The sequence below is a fragment of the Micrasema longulum genome, unplaced genomic scaffold (genome assembly GCF_059751315.1).
Source record: "Micrasema longulum isolate JH-2025_06_02 unplaced genomic scaffold, ASM5975131v1 h1tg000253l, whole genome shotgun sequence".
Lineage (NCBI taxonomy): Eukaryota > Metazoa > Arthropoda > Insecta > Trichoptera > Brachycentridae > Micrasema > Micrasema longulum.
In genome coordinates this window covers 411,327-437,466 of record NW_028277458.1, presented here as the reverse complement: position 1 = coordinate 437,466, position 26,140 = coordinate 411,327, and the positions used below count along the sequence as shown (strand labels likewise).

Genomic DNA, 26,140 nt, shown 5'->3' with positions numbered 1-26,140 from the left:
AAAATAAAGACTGCAACATATTATCTCGCCAGGAATAGAACCCGATATCATTTTCAAAAAGCCAGTGGCGATGTTTGAAAAATTGCATCACCGGATTCATTTTTTCCTCGACAAGACGGCGTTTGACTAAATATACATAGAACAAATTATTGAAGCAGATATAAAACTGATTGAAACACTCGATTAAGTATTTATAATAATAATAATAATAATAATAATTTATTATAGAAATAAAAGACGAGTTATAATTTAATCCACAAATTCGGAATATCCAGTGACCGGCTATATCGCTTTCGCGATATCTTCGCGAAAAATAATAATCATTGTTTATTAACAAAAATAACAACTTCAGTATCTACTTCATATTTATTTATTTAACACTTTATATATGTACATATACAATATATAAACATATAAGGGCGGGCATATTGCCTTAAGGCAATTTCTTTCTACCTACCCAAACCGTTCAGTTTGAGAAAATTACAAATACATGGACACATTGAATCTTACAATTTTATACAAAAATTGTATATTACATACAAACTTAGGTAATAGATTTCTCTGGATCATGTCTAGTCTGCCTAACTAGGTACAACCTGTTTTAAGGCAGACATTTTTATGCAAAATAAACAATAACCTTACTACTTACTAGTTAATTTATTATACAGTTATACAATATTAATTTATACCATTTAATAATGTTTTTGAGTAAATTTTTCTATTTTTCTCTACCTAAACCCAGTAACCAATTTTTCATCAATTTGTTTAATTAAATTCTGGTCGTGGTTTTGCAATATATATTAATATTGAATGTTTTGCAAGGCATCAGGTTCTCGGCGTCCTAAATGTTCACTGCTGACTGTTCGTCGGCAGTTCGTGTCAGAACTACAGGACACGAACCTGACTCGGGAAGATGCACTGGAGCTGGCAGCTGACAGAGATGCTTGGAAGGTCTTGGTGGATATCGCATGCTTCAACTAGGGAGCGGACATGGAATGATGACGATGATGATTAACTATGGTTACTTTTGGTTTTGTTGGATTTTGGTTTTGTGAATAGAATAACGATGCTTCGTCGTCATATATTAATGGATTGTCATATGTTTTTCATAGCGATCTTGAAAACATACATTAATCCATTGCAAAAATTCTTATTGACAATTATAACTGATTTCTCCCTTATACCACGTCAGTGAAGCCGCAGGTAAAATCTAATAATACATAGGTATATTGAAATTCGTATAAGTTCATAACGGCAGTAAAATATTAACGGTATTTCTAATTAATGTTTAAATAAAAAACAGTTGCTAAAGTTTATTGCACTTGCGCGAACATTATGAATAACATAATTTATGGAAGTCTCTTTGGTTTGTGAATTATAACGATATAAAAAAGTGTGTAGTGAATTGCTAAAGGTGTGTTTCTTTTTTGTCAAAAATCACGTTTTTCAAGGTCGGATTAGTTATTACACTAAACATAAAATAATAATAATTTCCACAAATTAGCAGGTTGCAGAGTTCGATTACCCAATGGCGGCACAGACGAAATTAATTGCTTAAAATGCATTTGCCATATAAAAATATGTCAATCAAGTTAGACTCGCAGTGCACAATTAAGTTTTAGTACCGATACTTACGTACGAAAGTGACATGGAACTGGTGACTGGATTGTGTGAATGTGTAAAAAATTGACGTACAACAGAGTTACGAATGATAAACCGATAATATTTGATAATATTAAAAAAGTCCAATCAATAAGTTAAGTGGTTCTTTTTATTATTTTTTTGTTTGTTAGTCAATATATTTTCCGAAAACCGGAAATCTATCACAACACTCTAACACTGGTTGATTTAGAAGAATTTGTAACGTCATTTCAACTAGTTAATTTAAAAAAAAAAATTGTTTGTTTCAAACATTTAAAAGAAACTTCGCCGTATAATTAAATGCTCTAATTTTTACCGCGTGTATGAAAATAATTTTTACATCCAATTTCCCGTATCACTGAACTTCCTTTTTGAAATAGATGGTTTGGTTGTGTGGAATTAATGGATGATGAAATAATGATATGAAAATACATAATATATATTTTTCAAATGGAGTTGATTTAGCTAAATAGTTACATATGATAGGTAAAATTTAATAAAAAACAAGTGTTCTTATTATAATTTTAATGCATGTTGGTTTAATTGGTGCCCTGACAAAGAGACGGGTACGCCTCGAAACCAGTAGATATTGGAACGTCGGTAATTGGTTATATATAAATATTTAATAACATTTAGTAAAATGTTTGACCACAAATTTAATGCTTTAAATATTAATAATATAATTTTAAATGGAAAATAAATAACCACAAATTTAGCACTTCAAGTACTAAAAAAAAACATATAAGCTTTTTTTGTAGAAAAAAGTTTACTCTAGTGAGAACTGACACCATTTTGTTTTTGCAACAATCGATCAACATTAAAAAAAACCTATTTACCTACCAAAGATTTTCGATACCTGTTATTAAAATGAACATACGAATAAAGGAGAACTAAATAATCTAATATTATTTTACTCCGTTGCTTTACTCCAACCAGAGCCTAAAATTTAGAATGAAACCAGTTTTTATTCAGCCATTTTTTGTTGGATAATTTAATAGATTTTTACAAATCTTACGCCATAAGTATAAAAATAGAAACTAGTTTATTTCAAAGAAATATTTTTTGCCGAGAAAAAAAATCGGAGCAGTTACGCATACTGACAATATGTAGCTTGTGGTGTTCTCTGACAAATTTTAATATATTTTTTAATGTATACGTCTAAAAAGCTTATTACAAAAATATGAAAAATAAAAATAATGGAAAAATACAGAAAATATTTTGAAATAAACAAAGCGAAAATACTTGAATGAAGCGTGAAAAAAATCCGAGTGTTCCTGTGGGGGAACCGGAAATAACCCGGCTAAAATTCTATAAACACGAAGAAAAATACGTCATTATGATTGCCATGGAGTGTTTATAAAAATGTTACGTAATATTTTGAGTTTTCTGCGATACACTTTTTCAGACAATTCTGTTGCGAGAGAATGCTGTATGACAGCGGTGGACATCCGGTCGATCGCGACAAGGCAAAAAAATAAGTAAAAAGGTCAAAGAAATACGAAGGCTTTCACAATTTTTTTAGCCATCTACATAGTAATATTGCATTTGTCACAAAACGGATTTTCAATCAGGTAAAGGAGAGGTAAATCTGACGATTGGCTGAAATAGAACCAGAAGGGATCCTAGGCCCTAGACGGCCTAGATTTACATTTTTGACTCCTTGAGGGCAAAGGTTCATATCCTGGCGAAGTCGATGCAAAACATTTTATTTTATCAAGAAAAAAATCATAGACACCGGAAACGTAAGATTTTAACCCCAACTTTTATACAACAGAAATGATCCTAGATACGCTGCAATAGGAGTTTTGATTCAGTGCCCTATGTACCATTAGGTGCGGATAAGGGAATGATGATAGGTAGATAACACTAGATCCTGACTGGATAGTGAAAAGTAGATCTCGGGTCTAATCAGGTTGGCCAAGTCTACCATATAACATCACGCTGCTCTCGCTGTGACACGTTGAGCAGCGCTGATCTAAATCTCACTATGCGTTTGCAGAGCGATACAGCGGAAAGACGGGAGGGGGAATGCATGTAAAATGTTAAGCATGAAATCCGGAGTTTTTTGGTTATGGTTGGAAAAATACGACTAAATAGCAAAAATCACACGTGCGAAATAACCAATATATAAAAGATTATTAAACTGAAGAGCAAAGAATTGTAATTTAGGCTGTTTGCACGGGTGGAAAGCAAAGACAAAAGGGAATTTTTATTGAAAGTTGTGGAAAAAAATATTTTTGATAGTTTTGATACAATCTTAACATAATCTGGTAGGATTATTCGAATAATTAAATTAATGTGATGATTAACTGGAAAAATATTTTAAATAGTATGCTCCTGGGGGACTCTAGTATCCCTTCTTACGCCCCGATAAGTTGTGCATGCACGTTTAGCGTCACTTAAATTCTATTTTGTTTACATTTTTATTGAATTGTTTTTTTTTGTATTTCAATTGTCTTCAGCCCAGTTATACGATTTATACTTATTTCAAAATACGTTTTTCCTTTAAGTTCTTAGAACTATATAAAAAACCATCAGTTGATCTTTTTGATGGTCTTCATTGTAAAAATCAGCTATTATTCCGAAAACACTAAGCAGGGACTGAATGAAATAGTAACTTGTAGTTTATTTTATTTTATTCTAACGATTACTAGAATGCTTTATTAACATATTTTTAAGAATTTTAATACGTATACTCGTTTAACTACTCCCAATAACATTTAAATAAAATATAATGGTTATTGTTTGTTTGGGTAATTATGTATGTGTTTAGTGCCGACGTATGTGAGATAAGTTACCGATAGCGTGACCAACTGTCCTGTATTTTTCAGGAAGTCCCGTATTTGACAACTAATTTTAACTGTCCCTTATTTTAATAATAAGAATACGGGACCATATATTGTCCTGTATTTTTGTACTTGACACCGCATTTACAACAAATATACGTAATTTACTAATTTCAAATGTCATATTTTGTCACGAGCGTTTCGGCCCCTCATGAATAAAAATGTTAATTATAATTTGTATTAGATTGAGTTTTTCTATTGACATTTCTTGGTGACACTGCATTTTAATTATAATAATAAAAATACGTTTTTAAAAATGGAATAAAACTGTCCATTTCTATTTGTAAATTTTTACCAATGACCGGGTTTCGTCATGGCCGACATCGTCAGACTGGCGGGAGCCTAAACAAATTTGGGAATTTTCGTTTTTAGAGAATCACTTAATTATCCCCAGGGACATAGCTGTCAATGGAACTATCGACCGGCTGCCCCAGTTATAGTTTTAATACAATTTAAAGACATGTAATTCAAATACATTTTCATTATAAAACTTCGTTAAATTATAAAATTTTCACCGGCTTTTATTATATACATTCAAACAAAACTTAAATTCATACAATTGTTATTACTTTAAACTTAAATTATTTTAATTTTAATTTTAACTCTTTTATTTCCATGATTATATAAAATCATGATTAACAACCCCTAATTCCACTTGTATATAACATATACATTTGTTTAGTCTCCCACCAGTCTGACGATGTAGGTCACGACGAAACCCGGTCACTGGTTTAAAATTTATACATAAAAATGCAATAAAACTATATACGTATTTTTATTATTATAATCATAATTTGTATACTAAAATGTTTATATGATCGAAATAATCATCAACTTTATATGATACCGAATTAAAAAAGCGCAAAAAATTTTGAAGAATTCGATTGATGAGATATCCAAGATTGTCGTATCAAAATATAACATTTTCAAACAGCAGCCTTTTTGCTTATGAGGACAATATACATAATAAATGCGTAAATTTTGATGGTATAGTGGCGATCTTCAAATAAATTTTTTTTTATAAGGTTAAAAGGCCGACATTTTACCATAAGAAGACCCACTATTAGTTAATAAATCAAAAGTTCGCCTGAATTCGAAGTATTGAAATCGAAAATATTGCTGCTGTAAACGATAGTGATATCGAAAACCCGGGAACATCAATTCGGCATCGTTCACAACAACTTCAAATATCACGCAGAACCACGTAGCAAATTTCGACAAAAGACCTCCACCTTTACCCATACAAGATTCAGCTCACTCAGGAGCTCAAACCAGCAGACCATGCACAGCGCCGGCGCGCCGTCCAGGGCCCCGATCACAATAGGAAGTTAACAGAGTTATCTTCGACTGTCTATAGAGAAACATCGATATTTGTGCACGAAAATGAGTAAATCAGCATGAAAATTTAAAGTATCTTCATCTGGAACCTATAATTTAACATAATGAACATGTTTAAAAAAAGAAAATGTATGCATATTCAACTTTAAAAAATATTAATTTTACTTTGTAGATAAAATTCAAGACTTTCCATTAAAATTGGGGCTCTGGAGGGCCGTCGATGACGATCTTTCGACTTTATTCGGTGGAACTAAGGGCCACTAAATTGACGTGAGAGGAGACGAGCGTGCTGGCTGGCGATAGGGTCTCCCGGAGGCAACTGGTGATGTCCACATGATCCACATAGGAACGGATGTGGAAAAGAAGAAAATACATTTTCTAATGCGTTAAACTAGTTAACTAATATGGTCCTTCCATTTGAAGTTTTGGTCTGTATACACCGAGATATTCAATTTTATCCGTTGTTTGAGTTTGGGATACTTTACAATTTTATGAAATGCATATGTTCTTTTGTAATAAATAAATCATTTAAGCACTCCTTTTTTACGACCCATAATTTTATTACCTTCGTTAAATGTAGGATACAGTTATATGAAATAACTTTTTTATGTTAACCTATATTATTTATTATTCCATTCTTAAATTTTTATATATTAAGTGAGTATTAAAAAAGTTTTTAAACACATTTCAGGTCTATTAAAAAATCTCATCCGGTTTTGTATAATTTGTTCTGTTTAATTTCAAGGCAATCGGCGACATTAAGATGGAAATAAAATCTTCGAGCTTTAGATACGAGTATTGCTACTTGACTGTTGCCGGGAAACAATGCTTTTCATAAATTACAAAATAATATAACCGATATTTAAAATTGGTCGTGACATCAGATAATTCTAAAGAATATTTGTTTTCCTTTCGAGGAATGCTTAAGTTTTATTTTTGTGTACGAGTATCTTCAAATGTTTGTAGACAAAGTCTGGATTCCACCCATTTATTAACTACAATAAATTTGAGGGTTAATTAATTTTTTCTCTGCTTGGGCGAATGAAAAATACAGTTCTATGTACGAAAAAGAACCAGAATCCGCCAGATAAAAATCGTGAAAGAAGAAATTGTGTGGAGATAAGTACACCTCGTAGTGTGGCGGGTGGCGGGTGGCCTAGCATACTTCAGGTCTCGAGTTCGGTTCCTGAGAAGGTCGACATAAAATAGTTGTTTAGAGGTGGTTTTACTCGACACCTGAAAAGTGAGACGGATCACTTTTAATAAACCATGCATTTGGTGTACGAATCCACTGCCTTATGCACCACATGGTGCGAATATGGACAAGATGATGATGATATTATGACTGCCGTCTTACGGAAAAAAGTCATAACTATATTAGTTCAGTATAAATCTGAAATCTACGAGAAAAGACAAACATTTGTATGTACAATACATAAGTAACAAAGTCAAAAGGTTTTTACTAACACGAAAGTGTTACAAAATAAATATCCTTGTCCATAAAGGTACGACAAGATTGGATCTTCACTTACCACAAAACACTGGTTCCCTCAAAATTGACTTCGGTGTAGTTACTGTCTTTTTTCTTATGACGGAAGATGTAATCTAGCAGATAAAAAACAAATCCCTAACTGTCACAATACACCACCCACCACCGGCTTATACAGTCGCCCATAGGGACAAAAACCATTATTTTATTATCAATCACGAAGTTAGCGCAGTTAACAGCGATACATCGGGCCGTCGGTAGTCAGGTCGAGAAACCGGCCGTTACACGTTTGCTGTCAAACCAAAAACCAAGCAAAAAAAATTGAACTTTGTTGTTCTATGCAAACCATCCCTATACGCAGGAGCAAATTATTACTCTGGGACAAAACCAAACTCCGCCCGCTAAAAACTGCCACTTGTACGGACTGTAGGTTTGTTACTTACTGAACACGTGTTTACTACACTATATAGGCATAGTTATGTCATGCATATTATTTAGATTTAAGGGCCATTCTGTTGGAAACGTGTCGTGTGGGACCCAAACAAAACTGATATACTATTATGTACTTACAATCTACAACACACATACAAATCAGGTTTTTATAAGTTCAGACACAGGCTCAGACGTATGTATTTATTAAGTTAAACGACGCAAGAAAACTTCACTGAAGAGGGTGTTTGACTAACTCATCACTTCATTCTGGTTTTTTTTACCTGCACAACCTCGTATCCACAAATTTATTTTTATTATATTCAACATTGCTTCAGAATACAGTTCGATGGTAGTAGCTACTGCTTGCAGCGCGCATTATACGTATACGCGGATTTAGTAAAAAAATATACTTAATATTTTACTTACGCAGTATTTATTTATTCGTTTACATAATCCGTTTACAAAAACAGATAAATATGCATATTCGGATTATAGGTCAAGTGAGCGTATAGATTATATCTATAGTTTGAAATTCCGTATCGTCTCGTAACCAGTCTAACAAGGGTTGGTGACCCGTACTTAGACCGGCAGCAGAGACGAAGGAGCATATGAGGCAAGTGAGGCCAAGCCTCACTAAGAACTCATTGCTTTTCACCAGTTCCTAATATGTATTTTAATTCGCACTATTTCAATACATTATGAAGATAAAAACTAGCAACCAATGAAAACATTCTTAAAGATGCCTACAACTATAGCCCGTACTGTGTTATTCACTTACTTACTTTTTGTGTACTTAACATTTACGCATATTATACTAGAACATGTATAAAGGGTACTTAAAGACCAACATCACTCGTCGTACTGTAAAAACGTGCTAAGTGCCGCAAGTAAAAACTTCATTTTTTTATAATTTTTTTTATTTGAAAATTTATTTTTAAACCCTTACGGATTATTACATTCATTTTACATAAAATAATATATACATTTTTCATTCATACTCTGTTGTTCAAAATAATATTTTTTACTTCTTTTGAAAAGTTTGTCTGAGTCTTTTGTTTAGTTTAATCTGGTAGTTTATTGTATAATTTCAGTCCCTGATTCATTAGTCTTGATTGTCCTTGTCTTGTTTTAGAAAGTTGTATATGGTATTTGTCTGATATTCTCGTATTATGTCCATGTTGACTACAATTTTTTACAAGTTTTAGTTCTTCGTCTACAATTACATTAGTGGCTAATTTATGGATAAATTTTAATAATTCTAGTTGAAAGAGTTCAGTTATATTTAATTGTTTAGTTTAATATGACCTTCCCTATTTAACTGCAAAAGTTCTCTAGTTGCAGTTAAATAGGGAAGGTCATATACTAACTTTAATATTTTATTTTGTTGTCTTTGTAGCCTGTTTATGTCATTTTGATATCCTGCTCCCCATATTAGTTGCGTAAAACATATTTTAGATTTTACATAGGCTTCATACATTAGAATTTTTTCCGTTTTTGGAAAAAAAAATTGATTTAAAAAAAAGACTCGATAATGTCGCCACTTTGCTAATTAAATTGTAGATATGAATTGTCCATGTTAATTGTCTGTCTATTGTTAGTCCTAAGTATTTAACATGTTAAGAGGTGCAAGAGGTGCGAGACTGTGAAAGTGAAGTGATGTTTCGGAAAAAACTTAAAACCCACTTGTTCTCTAAATCATTTGAATAAATCCGTAGCACGTGACAGCAAAATAAATTATTTTAATTAAATTACAAATTTAAAGCTTCAATTAAATTAACTTAACAATAGAATCACCATGTAAAGCGCCCTTGAGGTATTTTATTACGAAAATGGCGCTATATAAGTTATCCACAATAAATAAATAAATAAATAATTCGCGCTATGCTTTAGTTTTGCTTATAAATAACTAACATAAGCTAAAATAACACAAAACAGGTAATTACAGTTTTTGAAACGAGCTAAATACATCTTTACTGCCATTGCTTTAGGTTAAATTTTGAATCCGCGGGATGACATATACGTAAATATTAAGCCAACTGAAGGTGTTTTTTTTTAAAATTCTACATGAAAAGTCATTTCTACTAATAGTAAGATTGTATCTTTTATAGGATATCTTTAAATTCAAAGAAAAAAAAATAACACTTTAAACTACGAGAATTTAAACAGAAACAGTAAGAGTTTTTTTTGCCATTTTTTTTGTTTTCCTTCATAGTCATCGATTTCTCAGGCTCCCTCTTGACCAATGGCGTAAATAAACGAGGTCAGCACTCTGTTTAGCTTGACAAAACCACCACGTTTCCATATTATAGGGTTGTATGACAAATTAATGTTGTTGTCCAATGTAGTAGTGTTGCCTTCGTACTAAAGACGTGTTGACCATTCTCTGTTCATCTCTACTAATAAAATGGTTATGATTTTTTTTTGTATATTTGATACTATTAAAATGTATACCCGCCACCGCTCTAACGACATATTGTTGGCGAACATCCAACACATGTTATTTCGAATGATCAGGTTTTTAGTCAGTATATTCGGATAGCGTTTAGATTATTTATATTATTTTATGTATATTTAATCGACAAGTGTTATTTTTTTTCATGCGTAAAAATGCATTGATTGAACATGCAGAAAGCAGCTAGTCCACATAAAAAAAAGAGATATTGGTGTTATCGGGTGCATCAAGGTCAATTCTAAAAAACAGCTAGACCGCTTTCATACAAGAAACTGCAATAATCACACTGTGAAAATAGATTCGATCTCAAAAACGGCATTTCTTATTTTACAAAAAAACGCCTACAGAAAAACTGTTTACCCTGAAATAGTAGCCGAAACGTCGGAACAAATCCAACATACACGGTATCACAAAAAACGAAACATATTTAAAACAAAGTTGTTTAATTTTAATTTTAACCACAATAATTTCATCCTTCATACAACAATGACTAAATTTTCGTCCATTATTTCATCCAGCAATATGTTATGTGCATGGTATTCTGATTTTAATTTAAATAATGTTTTTAGTAATAATACTCTATTGGTCCCGAACCTTGACACAGGACAAAAGTCTTATGGAGTTGGGTCTACGAACGAGTTGATGTAATAAAAATATCATTATTTTCTCCATAAATTTGCAATACTGTATGCAGTTTAATTTGTGCTGTTATTTCGTATTTGGAAAAATACAGTGTTTATATAATTAAACAATGTTTAATTTAAAAACTGTAAAACGCTTTCTTAATTTCACGCGTACGTTATTATTTAAAAAATTGATCGGTATTGGATAGTTTTCTAGTCAGTAGCTAAAATACATGTTTTGAAGCAAAAATGAATATTTAAAAAACGCTTTAAAGTGAGGTAAGAGGTTCTAGTGAAAAAACAATATTTCAGACAATCCGGTTTGTGAGAGCATTGCGTTGCATTCAATAAATCCTAGGTCAATTTAAATTCATGCTAAACACTTTAGATTGCCTAAATTCTAACACCATACCCAATGTTAACGCTTTTAAATAATGTGCAATAGAAAAGATATAGTGATTGAATACTTATACAAAAATAAAATAGTCAAGGAGAAATGATGCATATTGGAAAACGCAAATTTACTCATTGTTAGCGATTATTTTAAATATTTTATATTAATGTTCGACTATTTTTCAATATTTCCCAATCAAAAATCGACGTTTCAAGGGAATAAAAATACACAGTTTCAATGAAAACTATTGTATAATCGTGTTTCGGATGGTATTTTTATAAGAAAATAACATTTGAGACATTTATTTAATATTCATGGGAATATAAAATTTAATTATATTTAAAAAAAAAATATTTCAATGATGTTGCCCTCGAGTTACTGACTATATTATATATTATAATTCTAAACTCTTACATATTATTATTCTAAAAGTGATTGAATGAGTTTGTCATGTACAGGCCCGTTTCACACGTATCGTGCCAATCCACTCGGTCAGGTAAAATTAGGGTGGGTGGATACTTATGTATTATTTTATTTTTTGGTTTCATTTATTTAAACTTATGAAATTAGAAATTCTTTCTAACATCATAAGTTTAAATTTTGTCACGAAATTTTTGTTTTTATATTTTTTATATTTGTAAAAATAAAATTAAGTGTTCAGTAGACTCAAGTAAGTGTTTGATTTCTAATATTATAAGTTTAAGTATGCAGTTCTACAAAATAAACATTAAATCAATCAATCAATGTATGTATTTAGTTTCTACTCGCGGGTGAAAATTTTGCTAAAAAAAATCAAGTGGAGATTAGTCGGCCTCATGGCGTACTGGTTTGTGTTTTTACCTGCCGATTGATAAATTAAATATTTAAAAAAATAATTATTAATAAGTCATTTAATATTAATAGACTTTAATGAAAGTGAATTAGATAAACCGACAATTAAATATAATTAACGTGAATACATAGAGTTCTCTCCAATGTTTTTGGAAGGAGACTCATTAAAAGATGTATCTCTTTTGTTTTTTTTATTTATTCATACAAATACATACATATTACAAAAAAATAAAATTAAAACGTATCCCAAACTCTATGAGGCCAAGGGCCCTGTGTTGAGTTGGGATACAACATAACGGAAAGTGGAAGCCTGTACATAATTAAATTCTAGCAAAAATAAATACTATTACATAAACATACATATATTTTAAAGGGCTTATTATGAATAATATTTTGAGCTTGTTCAAATTTTTGTAGACAAGGACTGGATTTAACTCTATAGGGAGCTGTTGCTGTGGAAGAACATTTTCATGTCAGCTTTTCAGTATGCATGCCGGCCAGCCAATGACAGGTCTTAAGCCCTGTAGATGCCTAGACGTCATATTACCTTCTCTAAAATGTTTGTTATCCCTGTTTTAGTATGTTAATAGTAACTGTTTATTTTAAACCGTGGCTTCTGTATGGTGCAGCTGTAAAAGCTCTTTATAAAATTTTCCTTATATCATGTGAAAGGATAAATTACACAATTTTGAAAGCAGCTCTAGCAAAATTAGTTTAGTCAACATATTTGGTATTTATCAGACGAGTCTTGTTCTATTACTCTTTGATGATGAAGTAGACATACAAATCAAAATCAAAATTGTAGAAAATTTAGCCTGAGAGAATCTGCAAATGAAAATGAAATATATTCCCCTTTGTGCAGAATTGAATAGACCATTTCATAGAAAATTTAATTTTATCCTAATAACCATTCTTTGATTCTCAATTCGTTATATACATTTCCTAATTCAATCTTATTTTCATTTCAGTAAAAAAAATGGACGACTTTGTTTTAACCAAAAGCGGAGATTTGTTCTCTTCCCTGATGATGGACGGTATTTTAATTCAAAAACACCCTTTGACATGGACGAGCGACACCTCACATTTAAAAGTTCAAGAATAGTTTTGGAGTTAAAAGCTGTGTGACAGTGTTGCAGGGGTGTCGAATTCATACAAGATTTTAATGGACGAAAAAATACAAAAAATAATTCTAAAAGTTATACTGAAAAAACCGTCTACTTTTCCCTCTGTTTAAAAAAAGGATTTGGTTATAAAATCATAACTTTAAAATAATTGTTTATTTCAAATTCATAAAGACATCATAAATAGTATCCTTTCTACGTCACAAAACGTAAGTACGCGACCTACAACTGGTAACATCATTATTCCAAATTAAAAACAACAATATTACAACATCAATAATAATATTTCCTCTGCAAATATAAATTTACAGAGGAAATATTTTTCTTTGATGAAATAAACAAAAGAAATGAAAAGTGCAGTCGGGAATTAGGAATACAACACATTTAAGACAGAAGTGAAAAGCTCTATTTATAATTATTTATTTAATATTTATTATTAAATATTTTTTAGTATTATATTTTCTCAATTTTTAAAGTTGTTTAATTTTTTATTTATTATTTTGTTTTGCATTTTTTTGTTTCTTTTTTATGTTTTTTTGTAAACTTGCCAAACACAAGAGCCAGACTCTTTTTTGGCAAGTTCAAATGTTTATAGATAAGCTCAATAAAAATCAAATCGATTTGTTTTGCTAAATAAAGGACACCTAATAAACATGTTTTAGACAATATTATGGTTCTATAACTTAAATTACGTGTAATTGTTTTTTGTCAATACATCAAAGATCTTCATTAAAACAGACGAAAAAACTGCCGGTCGAAAGTCAACCATATCTATAGAAGTAAAATCTTCATTAGGAAATAACAAACAATATCTGCAATCGGCACGCTATTTTAGTAGAAAATAACCGCAACTGGGTTAAAGATATAAAATATAGCGTACTTTTTTCTAGGGAGAAATAAGCTGGAATAAACGACTAGTTCTTTCCTTTATTCGAAACGGGTTAGCGTAATATCGATATTTTATTTATTTTTTGAGAGTAATAAAAGCGATGGCGGTAATTTATAAATAAAAACATAAAATCTGAAGAAGATATACTAGTTAAGCAACGCGCAACGTTCAGTTGTAGGTATATTCATTATACATTTGACTGTTTGTCGATTAAAATCATAATTAATCATTCTTAAAGGTGCAGTTCACAATATATTGTATCTAGCGCCTTGAACCGAGTGTCACGATCCCTTTATTGGTTTCATTGGCATAATCCTGGCATTCTGCTACGCCCGCGCTCGCGCTGGCTCGGCGTTAACAGTGTAAATTTGCCGGCTGACAAGTACGAATCGCTGTATAATGCTGCATTATATATTGCAGGTTTAGATGTTGTCTGATAAGTAGTGATTAGTGACAACAAGATTTTCAGCAGAAGCCGAAGCTTATTTAAATAGGTTGAAAGTCACTTCTAAATGGATTTACATATAAGTTTTGTTCTTCAATGTACACCAATGCTGAATCAACTGCTCCACAACTGTATGGCTTATGTTAGGTTTTTGTTATTTTCATTGTGTGTTTTGTAATATAAATAATATAAATGTACATAAATACCTTGTTTTTAAAACTGTCTGAATATTTGTTAATTATGTTTGTTTTTTAAGTTAGTCTTCTTTGTTTATTTTCAAATTTATTTATTTATTTTACATAAACGGCAGAAATTGCCTTTAACATATATTGAACATAAATATGAAAAAAAAATACATATATAGAATAATATTGCGAGAGAAAAAAAGAAATCAGACTCGTTTTATAACTATCAAGTCCAGAACCAAATATATCAGCCTTGTCCTCATACTGATTGCCATATCTATGGAGCCTAGGGATAGGCGAGTGCATGTGATAGTTGGTTCTAGAACTTGCAGAACAAAAAGGAGATCTGTGGCGGGTATGTCGACCAGGTACACGGAAACACACCAACTCCAGCAAATCTGGATAGTCAATTAATGAATTGATCACCTTAAAAAGTAATATTAGGTCAGTTAGGATTCTTCTATCAGAAAGTCTTAAAAGATTTGCTGAAGACAACAATTGATTATAATTAAATAAAGCAGCAGGAATATGAAGTAAATGTAATTTTAAAAAAAAACTAAATTGTTATGTGTCCTCGGCACGGGAAACCCCAGTGAGGTCACATTATTTTTATTATTAATTATAGTTTGGAAGCGAAAAATATGAATAAATAAATAAATAAAAATAAATAATAACTTTAATAATACAACTATAAAGGAATTACAGAAATATAAATATGAAAGAACTTTAAACTACTATAGTCAACAAAAAATCACAATCACAAAATCAATTAAGTTTTTATATTTTATGTTGGACTATGGCAAAACGATAACTAATTATTTGAATGGACAACTATCCTATTTCTCTAATTGTGTTACTTTTTTTAATATATGAAGCGTAATGTATATAAAAGTAAGCCGAAAGATACTGTAGGTCGCAGATCACGCGGCCGAGTCATGAGCCATAAGATGTACCGGAGTACAGCCGAACGTAAACCGACACATCCCGACCGCAGGTTTCAGCTGAGCCGATGTTTCACTCACTACTGATAAGGCCCTGTAATATCCCCGCTAACCTTTCAGCCAGCGAAAGGTTACCTCTGTAATTTAAGGATTTATTATTGTCATTGAGAATAATATATTCAATAATTTTGTGTGTAAAAACTGTTATTTTTAACAATGTTATAATAATAAGTATTTTCATTTGTTGTCGATTTTTGAGAGGTTAAAAGCGGTAACGTTTTTTCAAGCTGTATAAATAACTAGAAAATTTGTGGTCCTTTTATTACGTTCCGCAGTGCTATATCTCTATCTTTTTTTTCTTAATACTTAAAGTTAAGAGTAATTTGAGTAGCTGTTTATGTTCATATTAAACGCGCCGAGGAAACGAAGCCGCAACTCCATTCTCTAAACATAAATGAACGCTGCGCTTCTATCTAGTATTTACTTACCCACCCGTTACCTGGTACATATAATTTTATGATTTTCAACTGTATTCGATTTGTTCCAACATATAATTATTAGCAAAATTCAAAAAATAACTATCAATTCGTTCAACTTAAAAAATATACTTAAAAGTTTTACGTAACTAAAATATAATTACTTTTAGACCGGCAGATTAGGTATCTGGGATCTTAATAAAGACTTAGTATCGAACAAAATTTTGTTGTAATTATTCAAAGATAATAAATTGAACATGAAAGTGGCCGAAGCAACATGTTTTTTTTTTGTTTACGAAAAAAAATACAAGCATTTTAAATCACATCCATTTTTGTGACATTTTCCTTTATTTCTAAGTAAAATTATGCCGTCGGTAATACTTTAAAAAATATATTTATTAAAATATTTTAGTTGAAACCTTTTCTTTATATAATTGTTTTCTCTTTTTTTTTTAAAGAAGATAATTCTGGTTGAAATATTTAATTTATTAACGTTTTTATGACCCTTACTTAAACCTGCCCTTATCGGTATCATCAATTTATTGAAACAAATTTTCGTTCGATTCTTAGTCTTTATTGAGATCCCAGACACCTTAGTTTAGTCTAAATTTGATATGGCGTAATTTGCAGTTCTGAAAGTAATTATATTTTAGTTACATAAAACTTTCAAGTACATTTAAATAAAAATATACTTTTAAAAATAATTGTTGTAATAATTATTGCGCGATTAAAAAATAACATCCTTATTTTGCGTGCGTTTTACCAGACAACAGCCTTAAACCAGTAAATGACAGGTCCTGCGATAAATGATAAGCCCCGTCAATGCCAAGACTTCCATCCCCCTTTCAAAAATGTTTTTCCTCTCTGTTGCAAAAAAAAAAACCTTCTGCGCGTCCTCCGAGTGAGATCTGTGTCCCGTTGTTCAGAATGAACATCTCCTAATAATTAATTATTTTTTCAATCAAACATTTGTTGTTAATATCAACATTGATTATGTAGGTGCATCCTCCAAAAAATCTTTAAGCAAATATTTCAACCGTCATAATATTTTTTTTAGAAATTCCAGCATTGATCGGTGTGTCATTTCCAAATTGAAGGATGCTTAAAGAGAACCTTGTTGACTTTTGTCAACCACCAACAGTGAGGAAGCAAAACTATCAGTGAGACAAGCGGCAGGTACAATTTAACAACGTACGAGGCGCGAGAGTGAATGGGTACAGTGGTCTCGCGTTATGAGAAGCCGCCTCGTATTTAACACGGCTAGTAAGAAACGACTGTTACATGGTAAAAGATCCGGCCATTCAGGCCTCGGTCGATAACGTTATTTTTTTATTTATTTTACAGAAACAAACAGTCGACAATGATATAAGAAATGCAGTTTAAAGACAGTCCAGTGAAGTTTCTAAATAAAAATCATACATATTAAATTGTGGTACAACAAAAAAGTGTGTTTGGGTGTAATTTGATGATTTTCGGACTTTCAGAATAGGGAAATATCACATACTATGAATACCGAAAAAAATGGATTGAGAATAATTCATTGTATTTTCAAAATCAATATGGATATTGGGGAAAAATATTTTCATACATAAATGTAAAAAAGAAATTCAGTAAACATGCTTTCGTAGAAAAACGCGACGTGTTTTGTCAAGATTTGTGAAATGGTTCTACGCAAATTTCAATGGCAGGAATAAATAAACATTAAACGTGACGTATTAGGGGCGTGGCCAATGGAATCACCGTTTTTAAGTATTTCTTATGCCACTAATAATTATTAGCAAAAAATATTTTTTACTGGACAGTATTTCATAGACCTTTATTAGTTTGAAAATGTAAAAAAAAGTGATATTTCTCTATTAACGCAGCTTTGGGCGCTTACTACTAATTTTTTGTCGTTGTAGCAGTCGAAACGTAATAAAGAACAATGATCAACATCATCATTTTCCATGTTCGCTCCCTAGCTAGAGCATATGGTGTCCACAAACAGGTTCCGTGCATCTCTATCGACTTCCCGAGTCAGGTTCACGTCCCGCAGTTTTGACATGAACTGCCGACAAACAGTCAGAACTCAGAACTCGATCCCTTGTAAATTAGGCAAAGGTGGTTAAGGCTCTAAAAATGACTAAAATGAAATAATACAGAATCTGTTTTGTAAAATAATAACAGTCAGCGGTCACCGATTGTTACATCATTAACATTATTATTACATTATTTATCATTATAATTGCACATTTTTTTATCGGACTAATGTTTTTTTGTAGGTGTATCTAAACGGTCTGTTCAGAAAATTGCTCGCGAGGCTTCTTCAACAAAAATAACAACTCCTAGAAATAATCGGGTTGTGGTCCTGTGGCTAGTGTCTCGGACTCACGGACCAAAGGTCTGTGGTTCGAATCCCACTCTATCCCAACTTGAATCCATTTTCTAATAGTGAGTTATTTACAACTCGTTGAAAATGGCCCTCAAAATTAAATATTTGAGTAAATTATAAGAATGCAAACATTTTTTTTACTAAAAAACAAAAAAACAAAAAGAAAAAAAACATCATAATTGACAGCATTGATTGTATACACAAAAAGTTAAGGAGTTTTATGTAGTAACCAAGGAAGTACCTACCATTTCTAAACTTCATATTGATCTGAGAAACGATATTAATTTTGAAGAAAGCCATAAAAATCTAAATATGACTCTTCCGGAAACGAACTGAATATTCTTTACTAATTAAATTTTTTACACTATCCTGTATTTTGTGCACATAAATAATATAATTAAATTTAAAGAAACCGAAAGCTTTAGTTATTTTCTAGAGATGAATTTTCTTAGCTAAAGGCATTTTTAGATATATTCATAGAACTTCCATAAGATACGTCTTTAATTCAATATACATTGTGCATACACATATATTTTTTAATGCCCAAAATTCCATACGATATCTGGAAACATTTAAGGCGGGAATCGCGCCATCTTATACTTGTGGATCTGTATATCTGATTATTTTTTTACGTTATCTTCTTTGGAATTTTATGTTTACTTTTTTTTCTGGATTGTTATTCTATTACATCAAATGTCATTATAATTTAATTAATTTTGCCATGTATTTTTTATTGTTAATTATTATGGCTTAACACGGGCACAGTCTAAAAAGCTTGAATGAGTATATGTAAACGAGTGTGATTTTGAATGAATAAATAAATTGTTAATTGGAAAGAATAAGTCCGTAAATAATAAATAAGTAAATGACGTGCGGACGCGAAAGAAGAAAAATATTTGTATACTAAATTTTCGCGGCGGTTTTATATCGCCGGCCTACTATACCGGCACCAGCGCGACTATAGCAGTGGTCGGCAAACTCATCAGTCAAAAGAGCCAAAGATCAGCATTACGGCGATCAAGATTTCTTTTGAGATCCAAATTTGTTTTCGTTAAACTGTTTCCTCTTCAAAGCCAACGAACCTTATTATGCAGTGAAGATCTCCGTATTTACTCTCTGTCATTGATGAAACATTCTTTAAGTTAGCGACGTAAAGGAGATTTAACGACAAATTATTGTATTGACAATCTTGTTCATCAAATCCACAACATTAGAAAATTTTCGCCTTTTGATGAATGTAATGGTGAAAAAGCATCTCGTGATTAATTTTTGCTTCGAAAATAGAAAAAAAAACCGTTTTTACTTCGGTCATAATTTTAGCTCCATATGTTGAAATCGAAATAATTTCATCAACTAATGTTAGTAAATATTAGTATAAAACCACTAACCGAATGTTTTAGTCTACCGGTTTCGAGACGAACCCGTCTCTTCGTCATTAGTAAAAATTAACCAATCGGATAACTCCACTGCCCCCCCTCCCTCTCAATTCCCTACCAATTCTTCAATATAGGATTAATTTTTTTTTAATAAAGCTTAGTACATGTTGAGACATGGTGGAGTTCACATCCTTATAAATCTTCACGTAATTTTTGTATTTTTTGGAAATACTTTATATATACTACGGTGATGGTGAAGCTGGAGGTGAATTTTAGTATTTGCATGTTGGCGTTTTGAGTGTCCTGACAAAGAGACAGGTTCGTCTCGAAACCGGTAAACTAAAAAAGTCGGTAAGTAGTTATATACTAATATAAAATAACATTAGTTAAAATGTTTTTCCACAAAGTTAATGCTTTAAACATAAATAATAATTTCATCAAGTTTAATATGATGCTTCTCCATGCATTAGATTACGGTATTTGCAATATCCTAAATAATTCAAAAAGTCATAGTCCTAGAAATTCTTTTATAGAACCAGTAGACTAAATGATTTGAACAAAAAGTGTAACTTGCGCTGAACCACCGGCTCGCGAGCCGCGGTTTGCCGACCACTGGACCATGGAATGGTTACGTCGGGAGGGACGCATGTATAGTATAATAATATACTTGTATTACGTAAAGGCCAAGGTCGTCACATCCTGGAGTGATTTTGTTGACAGTTGCTTTCATTTGTTTGAAAAAGATCTTATTACCCGACAAACGTTAATTATTTTAACAATCTGTCAAATTAAATTTTATTTTAAACTTTAAGTTTGATACACCAACATTGTGGTTATGCATTACACAATAATAAAAAAACACTATTTTAAAACCAGTTATTATGTATTTCATGACCGATTGGTTTTTGACCTGCTAGTGCTCTTTTATCAAGGCATAATTGATCGTAGTTATGCAGATAGCAGCCAGTCAACTATTTTGAAAAATTCAAGACGCTCACTAATATTGGCTATACCTCCAATCGTGACGTCCACCAGTGACCTATATAATGCGCGAAAGAATCAAAATATTCACGTACCTGGATCACGCACGACAAGGTATGGTCTAAGGTCTCTGCTGTACCTTGCTTGTAGTGAGTACAACAGGCTACCGGACTCCTATAGAACGCCAAATATAAACGCCAAAAAAAATTTAGGTTTAAGTTTCTTCTTTTTCCTCGGATATTTCTTTCTTACTGCATGTAAATATTTAATATAAATTTATATTATAATTTGTTTTAATTTCTTTGGATTTTATACTTAATTTTCTATCTTATTTCAGTTTTATGTACATATTATTACTTACTATATTATTATTATTACCATACCTTTATGTAAATATTATTCGGTCCCAAAAAAATGTATGATTTAATAAAAAAAAACAAATAGGTAAAAAAATAAAAAAACATATATATGTGGTATCAAAAAGTCGATTATACGTTCTGTTTCATACAAAAAACGGTAATAATCACCTTCTAAAAATAGTTTTGATTACAAAAACGGCATTTCTCCATTTGCACTGGAAACATCTTACGGTATAAATGCTGACGGTAAGATTAATGCCTCACGAAATCTTGTCCTTGTAAGTATTTTAATATTATAAATTAATTTATTTAAAAATACCTGCAATAAAAATGCATGTTATAACAAAGAATGTCACCTCATACATTCAATGTTTGAATGACGTATCGTTCAATATTGGATCTAGCTGTTTCCTGTAAAATGCATATTGCGTATAATTCATCATCATCGTTCCCTTTCCGTACCTAATGGTGCATAGGGCACTGCATTGGTACACCGATCGCAGCGTATCTTGATCATTTTTGTTACTTGAAGGTAAGATGATCAGTCTTACGCTTCAGGTACCAGTCCAGGGACTATGAAATATTCTAGTGTGAAAACACCCATTTGATAAATATTTCACATCAATTTCACACGAGGCCGACAAAATATATGCGTATAATTAAGTTATTATAACAAATAAATGAGTGATTTTTTACAATTTAGTACTCTAATACAACTAAAAACATAACATGTTTAATACATAATAACACAACATCCATTACAGTTTTACGGCTGGCTGTTTTCTGCAAAATGCACATCTTAGGTTTTGTTGTCAGCCATACTTTAAAATCAAGAAAAAGGGTCAAATGCACGATAAAATTATTTTTTGTCAAATTTATACAAATGTTCGTATTTCTTTTGCACACGCAGGTTTTTTACATCTCTTTTACACTCGCAACTCTTTTACTTCACAAAAGTCAACAGATAGAAGAGTTAAAGAAACGTGGATGTTCAAACATAGGCAGAATGGTAAATGTTACACAGTGTGTAAAGTGGCCACTGAAACCAGCCAATAACCGGTTATATGTGTCAGGTCATACTTTAAACTTACCATTAGTGCCAAGCAGGAGGACAATAAATGACCTCATGTTTATTTATTAATTATTGAATAATAAAACAGATTGCCCCGAACTGTTAACTTTAATAAACTTTCTAGTTCCACATAGACCAACAAGACTTTAATTTTTTTTATTTTATTTAATTTTTTTTGCTTTTTTACAATAAACATAATAATAAAACAGAGTATTGAAAAAATAATGCATAATTACATATCAATGAAATACATATTAATAGAAACATAGTAAACGAAAAATTCCCACAAAGATATGGCCTGTTCGTGGGTATACAAGAAAATGTTAATGAATTTTTGCTCCTATAGTAAATAATGGACAGTTATAATATTTTTGAATAACATAAGAAAGAAAAAATAAAATATTCTGAAAAAGATAATATGGTATTTTTTTATAGTAATTAAAGAAGGAAATAAAAATTATTAAAAAAAACACAAAAATATTCCTTATTATTAAGGGGCAACAAAATAAATCATAGAAAAAAAGAGTTCATATTTTTAGTTTGAATCCAGGATAGTGCATGTTTTTTAAAAGAAGGAAAATAATTTAATTTAATAACTTAATTTTTTGTTTTACAGTCATCATCATGGTACTAATTATTCATTGAATTCACCGATTATTCGCATGCAGCGACTTGCAAATCAATACAGTGATGATTTAGATTTATTTTATACCACGCCGCTGATGATCAATTCCTGTGTTTTTAAAAATAATTAACAATTGAAAATTCGAACAATGATAGTTCTTCACTTTTTGTTTTAATTCTTTACATTTGTGTGGATAGTTATTTTTTGAAATTATTATTGTTTAATATCAATATTTATATTAAACTGTGAAGTAAACTTTTAAACTTTCTTTTTAAAGCACTTTCTTTTTTTTCCTCTTCCTCTTTTTTAAAAACTGCTATTTTCTTTTATTTACCTTTCTTTTATAAATGTAAATATTTATATTTGTTACAGATGTTACAGATTGGCGGCCTCCGTGGTGTAGTGGTCAAGACGCTTGACTCACGCTCGGAAGGTTCCGGGTTCGATTCCCGGTGAGAACACAAAAATCAAAATGAATTTTTCTCAAGCCTGGGTGTTCTGTGATGTAATTCACCACTGTAATTGGGCCTACTGGCCCGTAGTGGTGCAAAAATAAATGAAATGAAAAGATGTTTTTTTTTTTATTCACATATCCTGTTTACCATTGTATACATTTCTTTATGTTTTTGTTATTTTTTTAAATATTATGTTATTTTTTGTTGTATTTTTTTTCACTGGTTTTATTGTAATTATGTAAAAGGTTCATGGAATCTTAAAAAAAATAAAAAAATAAGCCCTGTAAAAGTCTAGACACTCATATTCACTTCTCAAAAATGTTCTCCCCCTCTGTTGCAACAAATTTGAGTGTTCGCATTATTTATCATTAGTAAAAGTTTAAAAAATCTATCTGTTGTGTAGATTTGATTATTCACTCTTTTCACAAAAGTGCAATTATCTGAGTTTCACTTTTCTATGGCCGGCTGCTGAATGTCGCACTTGAATGTTATTTAATTAAACGTAGGTATTCAGAAAGTATAATGTTTTTTTAACTTTAATAAATAATGCATTTATTTTTTTTTTTTCGAAATAAAACAAAAAAATTAAGTATGTATTTGACTGGTTTGAATGATTTTTAAAGTCCGGCTGGCTATAAAACCTGAGATGTGCATTTTGCAGAAAACAGCCAACCGTAAAACTCTAATGTATGTTGTGCTATCATGTATTGAAAATAATATTTTATATATATATTAGATTACTTAATTAATTTTTTGTAATAACTTCATTATGTGAAGACATTTTGATGATTTTCAAATTGATTGCAATTAATGCAAATTATTGAATTTTAATCCCCCGCTAAAAAGAAAGTAGCAGCACATAAATCGGTCGGTCAATAAATAAATAACAAGTCGTTAAAAAAAACGTTTCGTTTTACCAACTAATTCCATAATTTGAAACTACTGTAATAGATAAATTGCATAAGTTTTGCTCAGAGAGCTTCGTTCTTAGTTATATAGACTTAAAACCGGTTTCATCGCTCTCGCGACAACTACAGACTGGTATTTTTTTATTTAGCAAGAAATTTCGCTATCTAAATATATATATATAGAGAGAGAGAGGGTGGAAGAGGGGCGACAGCCCTGAATATATTTTTTTACAACACTAACTATAATAATTACCCTGACGTAATATGAGGTGGTTATCAAATATTCAATCGTGTAGAAATGAACACATTCGTCATCTGTTTCAATGGTAAACATGAATTTTTATGGCGTTAAAAGTTCTCTAATAAATCATTTTAGGGCCTTAGTAGAAATTCAAAGATTCCGCTTTTTTGATATATACTTCTTTATACAAATATTGTAATACAATGCATTGGTTAATAATAATTGTAGCCGTAAAAACGTAAGGTTTTAGCAAAAAAAATAATAAAATATACTTAAAATATTTACACGCAAAAGTATATTATGTGTACTTATTTATTATTTTTTTCGATGTTTTCCGTAATTTGCTACCAACTTTGCTTGGCAGTACGCTGTTCTTTAATACAAAATGTATTATTAGAAAATTACTCATTTATTTAATTCCGCAATACGTCCAAAGGGCATTTACAAAAATAACAAACTAAGGTAAGTACGAACATGGTAGGTAATTTGTAATAAATAAAAACAATAAGTTTTTTTAAAAGATGCGTAGGAACCAAAAAAGCATACTGGAAAGCAAAAAAAAATACAAATCATAGTGACAAAAGAGAGAAAAATGTGAATATAAAAGTAAATGCAAACATAATATTAGTTACTATATTACAATTATTTTATTTTTATTTAATAAATATTAAAAATAACGAAAAGAAAAAAAGAATGCACACATCTAGTTTAAAATTTTCATAAATATAATCATAGAACATTTTTTTAACAATAAAGAGAAAAACATAAAGTATTAAATGAGAAAATAAAAGAAGAGCATCGTTAAAAGGTTGGGATGAGGAAAAAAATGAAGGAGAGGAATTTTCAAATTATAATAATTTAATATTGTGATCCCTTTAAAATTTAACCTCATAAAGTAAAATTGAAACAGATAGTATAAATATTATACTATCATCGATATATCGAAATAGTTGTATTTATTTATAAATGTGTATTGTTTTAAATGGATAAAAATCGAACGAGAGTTTTTAAAAAAAAATCATTTTGCTTACCGCGAGTTTGAGCATTTTTATTTTATAATTGTGTCGAATTATAAACGTTTTTAAATTCACCTAGTTTTAACACTATTGAACACTTTTTATTTGTACTGCCGTGTGGTTAAATAAAACGGCACACCCTGGACGCGATTCGTTAGATTCACACTATTTTGAAATATTGGCAATTGGCACCCAATTCGGAGCGTCGCGTCGCGTCCAAGACGTAAATTAATTATGAATTGGGTAAATACTTGATTTCGACTTATATCACTTGTATAAAAGTAAGTGGACCGGGGCTTAACGTGCCTTGAATTTGGCGAACAGGGTCAAAGAGTCAATGTCATCAGTGTTGTAATATCAACATAAACATGTAAACAATGATCTTTTCTACTCGGTGACTGAAAATTGTTTGTGGCCAACATTTGACTAAAGCTCAATCGGTGCCTCGATGTCTTGATAAAATATGTTCACATACCTTCACGTACGATAAATTGTCGTGTACCTTTATGACCCTTTCTTTAAAAAAAAGGAAGATTTATGTTATTTCTTTGTGGGTTCACGATGCCCTGCGCTCTTTTTTCGCGTTTCTTGTTCCGAAGTTTATTTTATTTTAAATAAACAGGACGTTCATGA

At 30.9% G+C, this 26,140-nt stretch overlaps 1 protein-coding gene across 1 annotated transcript in view; it reads right to left on the bottom strand.

Moving 5' to 3' along the window:
• Positions 1-25,755, bottom strand: part of LOC148283200 (uncharacterized) — a 32,366-nt gene extending 6,611 nt beyond the window's left edge. Inside the window, exon 1 of the mRNA XM_088223876.1 lies at positions 25,523-25,755. Coding sequence (XP_088080002.1) covers positions 25,523-25,537 — 15 coding nt within the window. The 5' untranslated portion in view covers positions 25,538-25,755. The remainder of the gene's footprint in view (positions 1-25,522) is intronic.
• Between the last annotated feature and the right edge of the window lie 385 nt (positions 25,756-26,140).